Raw genomic sequence first — 14722 nt, 5'->3', positions numbered from 1 at the left:
TGGTTCCTTGCTTCCCCTGGGGTCCTCCAACCTTGGGTACTAGTCTTGTTTTGGTAATCATTCAGAATGCTACTATTTTAGTACATGGTTTTGCACCCCCCCCCCCGTGCAGCCCTATGCGTTTTCCTATGCCACTTACCCGTTTTCCTATTATTCTTTGTGTAAATCGAGAAGCCCAGGTAGGAGATATACGAAATTCATGTCTAGTTTGTAGTAATAAATATGAAGTATTTTTCTTCTAACCAGGTGTGGTTCTTTGTTGTGTGAAAAGCCTACTGTCCAACTATAGTGGTACTTGCAACTGCCTTACACCCTTCCAGGGTAAGCCTTAACCTGCTCGCTACAGCTACACCTTGGGAGCTTTGGTTTTCAGGGGCCTACACACTATCACTTAGGGTTGCCTGGGGTCAGTGCACAGTGCCTCACCATGGGTGTACACTGCATACTGAGCCAGCTTACTACAAGACAGACTCGCACTGTATGCTTCTACACATTTTGAGCTGCACCATTCCCCCCCCCCCCCCCCCCCCATTTTACTTGCATTAAGCAGTTTCTAACATCTTTTTGCAACCAATTACTAATTTCTTTTTGGTGCGTTTAATTTTACTCAATACATTCTACTTTTGTGTTTTGTATGTCTGCAAACAAACGCTCTCTTTCGTATGAAAGAGCATAACACCAAGGATATGAGCAGCTTGTGGAATGTATGCTGGTGTAACCATGTGACTTTGGAAATTCGGGACCTTGTTAAGAAACACTGCCTTCGTCCTAATATCTGTATACGGTAAACTTTTGAGTAATCCTGATTCATATCCAATCAGAAAACTTGCACTTATTACAAAATCATTTACATATTTCAAAGTGGGGGCCACCAGCCAGTGTGTAGTTATACAGGAGTCAGAGTTTCTATAGGAAGAGCATTTTTTGTTTAGCTAATAACTGGAGCTGTTTGGCAAATCTTCACAAAGATCATCACCTCAGCTCCTTCCTGCAAAAGTTCTGGAGTGATTAAGTTGGGGGAGCGAGGGCAGGGGAAAAAAAAAAGAAAGGGAAAAGGAGGTAGGGGTGGCACCCCCCAAGCATTTTCCAGAAGGAAATATTAGACAACAATACAGAAAAAAACAGCGGACCCGAAGCACACCACATTTGGCAGACAGATAATTATCCAGAAGGTGCGCTTTTTGTGAATAGGTGTAATTCTATTGAGCCATTTTATAGAAATGGAGGTTTAAAATGTATAGATATAGCTGTTGCTGCGAGACTCCGGCAGGAAACAAACGGCAAAACGCACAATTTGATTGGTGCGTTTGCGTGGTGTGATTGGCGGTCTTAATATGAAGAAAAACATTGTGGTCGCCATTTTAGGACGGTCCCATAGTCCTGCAAAACAAATCCTCAGGTTTGTCCCCATGTGTTCCCTTGGGACCAAAAACTAATTTTAAAAATGGGGTGCGAGTGACGCAAAGTTATTGTAAAACTATATTGCTTTTAGTAAAAAGAAAATAACAAAGTCACTGACAAAAACAAAGGTTAATGTGGAGTTCTAACCTTATAAATCCATCAAAAACGCATTACCATTTAAAAACCAGGATTGAAAAGAAAAAAAAAACAACAACAAAATGAGAAATGTGCTAGTTACACATATACAAGATGAGTAGAACTTGCATCGCCGTGATGCGCGGCTTATGACCTCACATATATCATTGATGACATCCGAAATCTATGGTGGGGCAAAAATATACTGATGTTATTTACATATTAATGGTCAATTTCTGCGTTTTATTGTTTTTTTTAAATGGTAGTGCCTGCTCAGTGAATTTCTAAGGTTTTTTTTAAACGCTACTACATTCCTTAAGTACATCTCCACTTTATTGTTTGTTTTTCAGTGAATTTGTATATAGTTATTAGAAGAAAATCTCAGAACATCTGTGAATTGAACAAAAAAAGTGTCCCTAAAAGTTACCAAGATGATATTTCCATTATGCAACACATACTAGAATATTTATTCAACACCTGTCTCAAAATCAAGTAGTTAGAGATGATCAAATCTCCATAGGACTGATATAAAGTTTGGGGTGTTCTGCAATTACCTTATTGATATAATTATGTAATATATTAATGGCAACATCTTCAGCAATGTTATGTTATGCCCGCTACCGTGCAAGGTTTAGCAAGAGAGGATTTATAAGAAGATGGAAAATAAATATTATTTTCCCCTGATCTTTAGTTGAAAGTATTAATTATTCATTGTAAGGAAGATTGTTTAATCTCATGTAGTAATACTGGTTTGGGAATATGGTGTTCAGATTCTATATTACGTTATTAGATAACATCACATACTATTGTGAGACATGTTTTAATTTAAATATTGGAAATGCTGGCTAAAACAAACAAGCATTGGCATAGCCAATAGGTGTCACCTTTAAACAGAGGTATTGGCTTAGCCAATGTCTTTAAGCTATGTTGTGGATCATTGTGACTGCTGTGCAGCATGTTGAAACGTTTTTAATAAAAAAGTGTCATAAGAAGGCTTCTTACCGTAAAATAAACCAAGAAGAATTGATATACAACTGAACGACTATTAAAAAAATCATCATCAAAAATGTCTTCTAGTTTTTTGGTCCTTGCAATGCTGGCAACTTCTTGTCTGTTCTAAGGCTGTTTTGTTTTAGCTTTTTTTGTTTGTTATTGAAGGTGGGAGGATGTGAACAATGAGAGAGTGGAAGTTGGCAAATAGTAACTCAATTATAACAGGAGCAGCGGACTAACACACACTGGGAGAATCAATATTGGTACTGTGGTGATGCTCAGGTGGTTTCTGTGCTGGTGCGGAGTGATGCTGTGTTGATGCTGTGGTGAGCTCAGGTGGTGAGTGATTCTGAGTTAGTGCTGTTCTGAGGTGATGCTGTGCTGATCCTGCGCTGATGTGGAGGTGGTGCTGAGGTAGTAATGCTGAAAGGGTGCTGTGCTGATGTGGTTGGTGCTCAGGTGGTGCTGTGGCCGAGGTGGTGCTCTGCTGATGCAGTGGTGGTGTGGTTGTGGGGAGGTGCTGCTGAGTGATGCTTTGGTGGTGCTGTGCTGGTGCTCAGGTGGTGCTGACAGATGCAGAGTGAGTGCTGCGCTGGTGCTGCTGCACCGGTGCCGAGGTGATGCTGCACCGGTGCTGTGGTGATGCTGCACCGGTGCTGTGGCGATGCTGCACCGGTGCTGTGGCGATGCTGCACCGGTGCTGTGGCGATGCTGCACCGGTGCTGTGGGGATGCTGCACCGGTGCTGTGGCGATGCTGCACCGGTGCTGTGGCGATGCTGCACCGGTGCTGAGGTGATGGGGCTGAGCTGGTGCGGAGTTGGTGGTGGTGCACTGATGCGAAGGTGGTGCTGTGGTGGTATTGAGTGATGTTGAGGTGGTACTGAGTGATAAAGAGGTGGTGGTGCTGCGCTGGTAGTGAGTTGGTGGTACTGCACTTGTGGTGAGGTGGTGGTGCTGCGCTAAAGTGCTGAGCTGGGGCCGAGTGGTGCTGATGCAGTTGCGGCCTGTGGTGAGGGTGCTGCCGGGCGCTGACGTGGTGTGGAGGAGGGGCATAGTTTTGAGGTGGGGTTAGTAAACTACGGATTACAGACGATTAAAGGTAAGTAAACATATGAATAAATAAAACGAATTTCGTTGCGCGCTGCATCGCCAAATGCGATGCAGCGTGTGCAATGAAATTAATTTTATTTATGTTTACTTACCTCTATTCGTCCGCAATCTGTAGTTTACTACCCCCAATCCTGCCCCTCCCCAACGTCAGCGCGCGGCAGCACTCCCACCACGGGCCGCTACTGTGCTCAGGTGCTGCTGAGTGATACGCAGGTAGTGCTGAAGTGTTGCTGACTAATACTGAGGTGGTGTTGCACTGTCTACCTGCAGCAGGATATATTAAGTAACCTCACATTACATGCCCCGTTTAGAGAGCACAAGGAGGCACCCTTGAAAATGTTATAATTTCACCAACGATTGAAACGTGAAAGAAAGCATCAAAAGTTAAAAGAGCGCAACTAAAGCTGCTTCCAATTACTTAAAACAGAACAATAACAGCATGTTTACCTCTTGTAATCGTATCCAAATATTCACCCTGTCAAAAGCACAATGTAAATAGGTTGATCCTACGGTCAGTCATCTTCTCAAACTACACTTCCATTAAGTTAGTATATTACTTAAAGTTTGGACATATGAGCTAATTAAAACAAAAATGATATAGGATGAAAAATAACACAACTTCCAGATGAAAAAGTGCTCATGAAGCCAAAGCAAGTAGAAAACAAAATAAGGACAGGATTTGCAGCCCTCGACTGAGCGCGTTCAGAAAACAAAAACAAGATCAGGCAAAAGAAAAAGTAGTAAGCCAAAACTACCACATAAGGCAGATTTTGAAGTGATCCATGTAACAGGGCCCGCCTCCAGAGCGTGACCAAAACAGCAAAAGGAGGGACAAATGTAAACTATTCACCAACGAAAACAAAGGCATTTCAGATGGCAGACTTTTAAGGAGATCCCGCCAGGGGCTCACTGGGCTAGGGTTCACTTTATCGCCTAAATCTCGAGAAAGAAGCCCAGCCATTAAGCTACTGCCCTTCAGGATCAGTAGGTAATGACCCTGCAACTCATGTGAGAAGAACGTGCAGCAAAGAACAGTAAACAGAAAGGAACGTGAGAAGATGTATCCGGGCTAAGGTTAGTTGTTCTGCGTAAATCCTGCTGGGTGCCCGCACTCGGCGGCCAGTACTGCTGCCCCGATACACACCGTTCCCCCTTGGGGGATCATGAACCCGTGCCGAGACTAACCTCAGGGGCTTATGGACATAGCCTCTCCCGATCTCCTGCATCTTGCCACGGGGGGGGGGGGGGGGGCATGGAAAAAGTGGGGCGGCCAGGTTGTTGCCCAAATAGCCCACCGCCACCCTCTTCCGCTGTCTGCCTGCGGATTACCACCTTTCTTGCAGCGTCGGATTGGTAACTGGGGCATTCGGGCAATGTCCGAAGGGCCGGGAACCGAGTTCCACCTGAGGGCTGCTTTTGAGCAGCCTGGGGGCTGATTTGAGCGGTGTCTCTGTTTCGACTATACCGCCAGCGGCCCAGTGGGTGTCTGAGTGGCCTTTCTGGAGGGAGATGGGCCCTCATTACCTCCCGTATAGCAGCAACAGGTAGAGGGGTCACCCCTTTTCTCTCGCTGGGCCTCCCATTAATGTAGGCATACTGAGCGGGGCAGGGGGCCTGAGCAGAAGTGGCCTCACTTGTTTTCAGGTGTGTTTCACTAGTGTAAACTGATGCGTGCATTTTTTTTTTTAATTCCCCCCCCTTTTATGTAAAATTACGTTTAAGCAGTGATTTGAGGTAAGGCATTATGCAAATGTGGGCCGAATTTTTTATGCGTGCCCGGGCCGATTTTTAATCCCAATCCAACCCTGCTTTCCTGCTGTCCCTTCACACCTCGCTCCCCATCGGATGAACAGGATTTAGAGTCAGAACTAACTGTGATGGCAAATGCTCTCTGCCGCTGATCTCCTAGATAGTTGTGACATGCCGGAGTGGGGACAATGAGAGTGGGGTGGCCATGTTGTTGTGAGAAGAGCCTGGCTGCTCACATCTGCCATCAGCCTGCCATGGCGCTCGACTGGTCCGCTGCTGATAAGCACGGATTACTATGCCTCCCTTATGACGGTGCAGAGCCATGTGATAAACGAGAAGGTTGCCTAGTGTATTTAGCAGGTCTGTGCCATCATAAAAAAAACTACATGAAGAGTGAATGGAGACTCTCTCTCAGCTTTACTGGCTGATTCCCCAGTTGTAGAATAAGCTGCCGGAAAGTGTGTGTGGGTAAGCGCCTCTCCTCCCATTCAGAAAGAAACTAAAAATTCTTGTTTATGCAGGCCTTTGGGCAAGATGAGTTCTGACAGAATGGGTATTGTGACGGGTAATAGTTGGGGTTAGGTTGTATCTCACACACAAGCGCTTAGATACCATTGGTGATTAGGTGCTATACAAATGACACTTAACATATCATTGATGTGCTGCGCCTGTAACCACACAGTGAACCCTAGAGTCCTAGAGACTTTGCATGACAATTGAAGAATTGTCTACTAACTAACCATGATATACCCAGGGTACGTAGAAGACAGCCTGGCCTGCCTCCCCTGTGCAGCAGAAGCCCTGTTGGCAGGTCGGGTTGCGGGGTCGGGCTAGCTGCAGGGGCTCATGGACATCTGTAGGATCAGTTGCTGCCTCCCTCGATCCCACATCAGCATGCCGCTTGGCTTCACGGATGCTCCACACTGGTATTTTGGTAGTACACTCCAATTGTTGTACTCTGGTGTTTCCGGTGTACACAGTGGTACATCAGTATACTGGTAGTTTACAATGGTTTTCCATGCCATTCAACTCCATGCTCATGATAATTCACACCAACACTGGCTATCCATCGTTATTACATACATATAGGTTATGCTATGCCTATATGTTTTATTTTGCTCACTTTATGTCAAGTATCTACGTATCATGTTATGCTATGTCTATAGGCCTTTTTCTCACTTTACCTCAATCACTGCTAGCCTATACTTACACTGGTACCATAGTCTACACACCCTACCGTAACCACCTCAACTAGAATGCCCGCATTTCTCACTGTATCATATACTTCTGCTAAACACTGTTGCCATATATGTGTGTATTACGCAATACTACGCCTATATGCTTTTCTTCTCTCATGTCATGTCATCACTGTTGCATATACCTACACTGCTACCTTAAGTCGACACATCCTACTGCAACTACCTCAGAAATCTTCATTCGCATTTCCTGCTGTCCATCGTACTCCTCCGGTACACACTATTGCAATCTATTTGTACTTAAAATATATAATTGTATCCACTTCATATGTAAATCATGAAACTGCTAGTGTTTCTGCTTATGCACGAAACTGCTATGTCTCTATGCTTATAACATAGTGTCATACTCAATCAATTACAGTAACAGACACATGAAATTCAGCATTGTACCATTAAGATTGATTATGCAAGATGCATTATAACAATAATTGATTGAGTGTGTAAAATGCATAATAATGAATAAGATAATGTTAAATTGTTATTTATAGTTACCCCTGAAGGGCATTGGTAGAATGATATGCATACAAGGAGTAAAATGGCAGAATGTACAAGTTGGCGCTGAACATGTGCAATCAAGCAGTGCGACTGGAAGTGGGGTGTAATGTTGCCCCACATTATGCTGTTGTTGTTAACTCAAGTGTCACGTGGGCAAGGCATTTCTTCCAGTATGAACTCATTCTTGGAGGATGAGGACAAATATGGATAATTTGTGGATAAATAGGTATGCATCCAACAACTATAACTGATCAAGTCTCTATGCTTATCACATGTAATTGTGCTTACCCTATATGTAACCTGGGTAACGTTAATTTTGTCATCCATGTAAAGCACTCCAATACATTTGGGTCAAGTTCGCACTATATAAAACTCTAAAAATAAAACTCTAAAAATAAATAAGGAACGAAAGAGAACGGATGGGCGTGCTGAAAGCACATACAGTAGATACAGCAGGTCTCAAGAGAAAGCACATGCGCTGCCTAGGTGAGACCTAAAAATGAAGCATAGAAAGTGACATTGACAAAAAAGCCACGACTGACTAAAGTGTCATAATGAAGATAGTGCCAGTTGGCATATATGCATTCTAGCTGCTCCAAAAGAGTATTCCTTAATGCCCAGCCAGACCCCAGACTATAGCAGTTGATGGAGCAAGTTGGAAACAAAAATTTTTGTATACCCCTTGTGAAAGTAACTTTCCATAACAATAATATGAACTAAACGTGTTGTATTGAAATTAGCCAACATAGAATAGAATGCACACACACAAATACACGTGGGATATTAATTTGCATGAAATTGCCAAGCATAATTTACTAATTTGTCGTATATCGTGTCATAAAGGGTGCACATTTGTTAAAATCTAATTGAAAATTGCATGAATGTTCTTTTTGTCTTTTTATTTGTGGCATAAATCATGATGATTGGCAAGTAAATTCACGCATGTATGTTGCTTAAAGCTAGGTAAATACTAACTGGGATATTATTAGAAAGGGGGAGGTAAACAGAAAGGCTTTATTTAGTAAATTTACGTTTATTTGTGTTTGTTTCAATAATAGTTCCTAAATTGAGGCCTATGTGATCAAAAGAAAATGAAAGCGGACTGTGACTCCGAGGTGGCGGTCTAAGTACGAATGCGCCGACTGGAAGCGCGAGCTGCCTGTGCCTGAGCAGTATGGGTCAAGGACAGCATGGGCTGCTACATGGAGTATATGCCAAGTTTATTGAAGTCAGCAAGATGACTCGTGGGAATAGGGCACCGAATAACAATTTAAAGGACACTTCGAAGGAAGTATAATTTGAACAATGGCACCACTTTTTTTTTATTATAATGATGACTACGCATAAATTGAACAGTAAAGCGATGAGGTGATGCTCATCCAACTCTAAATTGACCAATCACTGACATTCTAGGACATAAGAGTTATGAGTTTAGGTAGATAAGTTAGTGAAAAAGGGTACAAAAGAGGACATTTGGGACTTTGAAGGGAGCTTGCTTTTCGATTTAATCTTTGCACCCCGAGATGCTGTTGGTCTGCGCAATTTTTCTTATGGCGCAGTGACTTTAAAATGTTTCTAAACTTTAACTTTTGAATGGGTGCAAAGTCCTATGAGAGGGGAACATCGAGAGAGATAGGGAGGTGTTTCTTTGGGAACTATTTTTGTGCTTATGTCTGCGTCTCTACATCTGGGTAATATACTTTGGACTTATTTTCCTAAACTGTCATGCTAATAAATGAATGTTTTTTTAATTTAACTTTTCCTTCAGGATTATTAATGCATAACTGAATTATTATTTCAAGTAAAACAGAGATCCTGCTAGGAAATTAAATTTCTAAATAAAAATTAAATAGATGGAGAATTAAGCAGGTCTTGTGGTCCTTTAGTTACATCGAAAATGAATAGTGGGGTGTTTTAAATCTTTCCTTCAGAGAAAACCATGGTATTAGAATTAAAACTGCAGGTGTAAATAATGTATAAATATTTAGTTTAGGCAATCCGCTATAGCCCTGCGGCTCTCCTTTTGGTCTTCACTGAATCCTCGGAGCAGAATAAATGTGTGAATGAATGGTAGAAGTTACGGGCCCATTTGTGAGAAATTAGTGAATAGCTCCGTGGGTTAAGGTGATGGGTTATGAAGAATTATTGGAGCCGTGCTGCACCACTCTCCCCTATCCAGCTTTCTACTAAGAGGCTCCGGCTTCACTTGAAAGCAGTAGTGGCTGCCACCGGACACGAGTGGTGGGATTGCAATAAATAAATAAATCAAAAAGGACTTATCTTTTGCGGCCGGCTACCACCTCTCCTCCATCCTTGTAATCTTCCTGTTTCAGCCAGCGGCAGCAGGAAGCACCTAGGCAGACAGGCTCCCTTGAGCCAATCACTGCAACAGGGAGCCTGTGCATGTTCCCGATATGCAAAGTGTGCATTAACTGTTTGGTCGGCTCAAGAGGGCCGGCCAAATAGTTCATGCGCGCTTTGAGAGTGCACAGCACCCCTTCCATGCTCTGGCCAGCTCCGCCCCACCACTGAGTGCAATAGGGAAAGTAAAATGATAATAAAGATGTTATTATGTTGTTATTTTACCTTTTAAGCAGTGGGGCGACTCTCCTCCGCCTTAACAGAGGAGCCGCCACTGCGAGCACTGGTATTTTGCAGGCACCAGCCTGACAACTCCACCGGGCCTTCCGAGACAGGCTAGCAGCGTGCACGTCCCCTCAGCCTCCGACGGCGCCAGCTTGCGATTTGACGGACTGAAATGCTCATAAGGCTGGTGACAGGCCCCGTCAGGCCGCCATTATACCGAGTTCCCCCCTTACAGCGCTTGGATCCCAATCACAAGAACATTCTTCTTTTTCGGCAGCCGAAGCGGTCACCATGGCAACCGCGCTGGCTACAAGATGCTGTCTGTTCGCAACACAGCCCAAGCAGCGAGGGAGAGGTCGCGGCCTAGCAGAAGGCGTCGAGGAAACCGAGAAGTTTCCCCTCCAGCTGGCGCGTTTTAGGAATAAACCGGAAAACACCGTAGATCACTTGCACGGGCACATGAGAGGGGCTTCACAAACGAATGGGCACATGTCCTGTTTGACACAGGCAGCGACTCTAGTCATCAGCTTCTGGGATAAAAAAAAATCCCAGCATGCTGTTGGCGAAAAGAACAGGATTGAGTAAAGGTGTTAACACTGTTCAGGGGCCAAGGAGCGTCCATTATTGTTCATCGGTAGTTGCAGATCGTACAGTCTGTTATTAAATGTTGGTGGTGCACCGAGTCACCATTAAAACAATGTAGGACCTTTGAAGTCAAGGTCTGGGATAGCTGATCCACATTAATAAGGACTGCATGTGGGTCCCCTCCAAATCTGGCTTTCGGGGTCCCCGTGTTTAGGGAGACCAGATGGCTCCATGTCACCGGGCACCATGTTTCCATTCCTGGACATAACTTTTACATATCCGTGCACATTGCTACATTTTAATTGGCCAAAACACCTGATAACAATAACTGTAAAAAGACTATAAAACTTGCCCCTATCTTCATATCCTTAGCAGATGTACAGGCAAAATCATTGACCAATTTCTCAGCAATTACTTATTGCGGTTTCCAAATGTTTCTGTATTTTTCGACGCGACATACAGGATTCTTGCTCGGTTCGTATTGTTGACCCGAGTGGCCTCCAGGTATCGGGCGGGTCCGCATTGAGGGTGGTGGTTTATGCCGGGAGAAGTTCGGGCTGAGGCTGGTGTGTCGTGGGCGTCTCCGCACAGGCACCAGTAGTAGCGGGTCTGCAGGGAGGGCGCGAGAAAGCGCTGCTGTCCAAACACTGACAGCACCAAATGAAAAGTGCTTACAGGTGAGGGGTGGGATGCGTGCGTGGTGGAGAAGGTGATCGGAAGTACGTAGGAGAGTGAAAGGACGGGGCTGAGGAGGAAAGGGGTGACGTATTAAGTATATTCAGAAACAAACGGGAGCAAAAAGAGCGGCAAGTCGAGTCTGCTGCAAACATAAAATATCCAGGAAAATGCAAGGTCTAATAAGAGATTCTGATAGTCGCACTGACGAATGCAAGGTGGAGACTGCTGGCATTCCACGCATGGCGCCTGCGAGCAGCACACGCGTCTGAAGCAAGCACGGTGTCTGCGGGTGTGGTTAGATAACGCAAATCTAGTGGCAATGCAAAGTGGCGCTGTACAGGGGTGGAGGCCGGAGGGTGTACGCCACAGCTAGCTAGGAACATAGGAAAAGGGGGTGCTATCAATCCACTAAGTGAAGCTTAGGGTTGGAGGGATCCGCCAGGCCACCTGTGGAGCCTGCAAAACACAGCTGTGCAAAGTGTGGCAGGCGCCTCCTCCCTGGGCCAGGACACAGGGTATCAAGCGCTTTACCTATCGTACTGCAACAAGCGCAGCTCCACCGGAACTCGTGGGTCTGCTGCTAGAGTCATGCTGTCAACTCACCCCGATTAGGTGCGGTGGTCATCTTTTTTAGCTTGTGCCGGTTCGTTGGGAGTCTATTTCCTTCAGTTTTAGCTATAAAACCAATCTAGCAATCCTAGAAGAATTACAAAAGGACTACATTTACCTTCTGGGATCCGTCTAATGTTTTCAGAACTCGGAGAGAGTCGAGAATCTACAGTTGACGGCACAGAGCTGAATCCCGCCTCCTCCTGGAGCCCAGCTCTTACTTTGCAGACTCACCGTGTGATCTCATCCGATTCAATTACGAATACTCCGCCCACTATTACTCTAACCCGGCTTGCGCACGACCCCTCGCCTGACCTCAGACTCGCTAATCTGGGCTGAGTCACTTTCTTTCCTCTTTAGGGAGACGGCCTCTGCTGGGCCCGAGAACTATACTGGTAAGAGCTCGGCGCCGATAAACGTCCTACTTAAGAATTGCCCGTGCAACCTGCAGACCGGCACCGCTAATTTTATAATTGTCAAAAGTTTGACAGACCGGGTTCCCACCCCATAACCTGCGGAGTTTGCACACATCTCATTCTCATTCAGCAGATGGCGCGCTCCGCATTCAAACCCGTGGTCTTTTGGTTCCAGACAGATCTGTGTAGCACGCACCTGAACCCACGGAGCTATCCTCAGCAGATTCGCTAATTCGGTTTAGGAGTAGATAATCCCTGCGTGCCCCTCACCTCCAATTGAAATGACACGGCCAGATTATGGGATTAGTGCTGTCTGATAAATTGGATGCAACTGACCTAGTGAGGGGTTGAGGCCTGGGCCGGCCGTTGAGACCATGCCAAGGGGACGAAAGGCTCATACACATGCTCTAAATTAAACACATCCGTCGAAATCTTCGCCATTATAAATTAAAGTGAAAAAAATCTTCGCCATTATAAATTAAAGTGAAAAAAAACATTGAGCAGGAAGAACAGTCTTTGAATAATCCGTTTACCGGGATAAATTCATTTAACCTGCCCTACCCCATCCACTTTAAATTGATAAATGTTGCTTTTGAACGCTGCAGACGCAGTGTATTATCTTGGGCGTTAGCCCCTTGGAGCAGCGTTAGAATGGTCTGGGGGGGTTCCACTAACGGTCAGGCCAGCCCCCCCCGCCTCGACATCGCAGGGCCCACCCGAGGCATTCATGCTCACCGGCTACAAGCAGCATCTTGAAGGAGAGCGCGCGGTGTCCTGCCCTGGGATTTGAAGCGACAGACCGCTGCGCTTCCTGAGCTGAGAAGCCGACCCCTCTCAATCGAACCAATAAACCTAAGGCACCTGGGAAGAATGATGTGTAACTTGTAAGCAGCCGGACCGGAAACTTAAATCAACCGTGCAGTGCCAGAGGCCTCAGTCAGGCAAAGGCTCTGGAAGGGACGTCTTTCCTCCCTGCTCTGAAAGCAGCCCTTAGTCCGCAACCTACTGGGAAATGTCAGTTGGCAGTATGGCCAGTCCGACCTTCGTTGTGAGAGGAAAGCAAGGGTTGGAGAGGAAGGCATGCACACTTAAGAGAACAGACCCCACCCCCGAAAAAAATCCCCCTCTTTTTTTAGAGCAATATATTAATCAATTCACAACGTTTCTGAATTCCTTCGAGCATAATTCTGGGATAGACCCATTTTAATTACAGAGCATGTAAAGACCGCCACTCCCAACCCACTGCGCCCCGCCCCGCCCCCTCCATACCTATTAGCCAATTTCGCCTCCATGTCTCCGATGTCGGTGGGTGGTGTTGAGACACCGCCAGTAGAGGGTGGTAAGGGGTGGGCACCGCAGGTTTTGGCGGTGTCGAGATACCACTAGGCTGGACAGCGGCTTCAAGGCGCCACCCGTAGCAGATCGTGTAGAAGCGCCGCCCTAGCGACCTGTCCGCTTCCACCCGGTGTCTTTCTGTTGTCTGCCCTCTTGTGCTACAGTCCAGGACGAAGATTTGCAGGTCTGCGGACGCACTGGCTGTTCCCTCGACCGAGTTTCTTCCCACTGCAGACCTCACGTCTTCTCTTGTGCGGTCGCTTTCTCTGTAGGTAGCGCCACGAGTCCTAAAACAATCTGAGCCTCCAGGCGCCTCTGCCTTGTGCACACCGACGATGCGCCGAGTGTCTCCAATCCAAGCTGAGGTCACTCGGGATGAGCCTGCAGGTTCGAGGTGCACCGCCTGTGAGCCCTGCCGCTCTCCTTTGCCCGAGTGCTTGTTTCTGCTGTCACTCTATCTATGTCTGGTATAGTGAGCGGCGTCTCCCTGGTCTGGCACCTGTTGCTGCACGCGGCCGCCTTTGTGCTGTGTATGTGTATCTGTGTCCGTTCTGCAAGTATTTATACTTGTGTGTGTCTATCTGACAGTTTGGTTGAGGGTTGAAAACCACCCGGCACTTAATTAATCAAGTGGGCGCTATAGTGATGCGCGGACTGAGCCCTCCTCGACTCTAGCGCGCGCTGCCCATTTTCTGCCCTCACACATTACGCAATTCTTTTTAAAGCGTCAGCTTGTGACTGCGGCCACGCTGAACAGTTTCATATGCTGGCGATGGACAGACAGACATCCGCTCCTCTCTATACCAAAGCACGCGGGTCTTTTCTTCCATCAGTCCGAGGGCGGTAGATAGCGCCTGGTGACAGATCGCTGCCTCCTTCAGACCGGCGTGTTCAGAGCCCTCGCTCTTCCCTCACACTTTGAAGGTGCCTGCTCGGGGCGCTGTGGCTGCGCGGTGCTTGCGTCGTCTTTCTGCCCGCACCTCCAGGGAGCTGCGATCTGGTTCGGCGCGAGGCTTGGGAGCCTTTGGGGTGCGACGAGAGGCGCCCCGCAATCCGACTCGTGAGCTGCTGTCTGAGCTCGCTGCGCCCCCACTTGGGTATGGGGGAAAGAAGTTCCCGCCTCCGCGGGGATGTCATATATGATAATGAGGGGGCGATGCCGCTGGGAATCCCCTGTTGGGGAGACCCCCTCTCGCCCTGGTAGGCCTGGCATCCGCTGCATGCCCAGGTTTAGCCCAACCAGGCACCGACCTCCCGCCCCGCCTCCCTTCTCTCTATGTAGCGCTTCTCTTCCGTCTCTCTGCAGTCATTCACGGGCGCTCCCCGGAGCAATGCAGGCCCCACGTTCAGCCCTCTATGTGAGCTAGGACAGG

General features: G+C 46.6%; 1 protein-coding gene across 2 annotated transcripts in view; it reads right to left on the bottom strand.

Annotated features, from left to right (window-relative positions):
- REM2 (RRAD and GEM like GTPase 2) overlaps window positions 1-14305 on the bottom strand; it is a 191468-nt gene extending 177163 nt beyond the window's left edge. The window contains exon 1 of one of the 2 annotated variants that reach the window (XM_086923657.1): window positions 13284-14305. In XM_086923657.1, coding sequence (XP_086779783.1) covers window positions 13284-13306 — 23 coding nt within the window. In that variant the 5' untranslated portion in view covers window positions 13307-14305. Of the gene's footprint in view, window positions 1-12749; window positions 13034-13283 lie in introns of those variants that run through there. The other variant, XM_086923658.1, reaches the window with a different exon arrangement.
- Window positions 14306-14722: the final 417 nt, after the last annotated feature.

The sequence above is a fragment of the Lissotriton vulgaris genome, chromosome 5, assembly GCF_964263255.1.
Source record: "Lissotriton vulgaris chromosome 5, aLisVul1.2, whole genome shotgun sequence".
NCBI lineage: Eukaryota > Metazoa > Chordata > Amphibia > Caudata > Salamandridae > Lissotriton > Lissotriton vulgaris.
The sequence above is the reverse complement of the archived record's forward strand: the minus strand, read 5'-3'. Positions and strand labels throughout refer to the sequence as shown.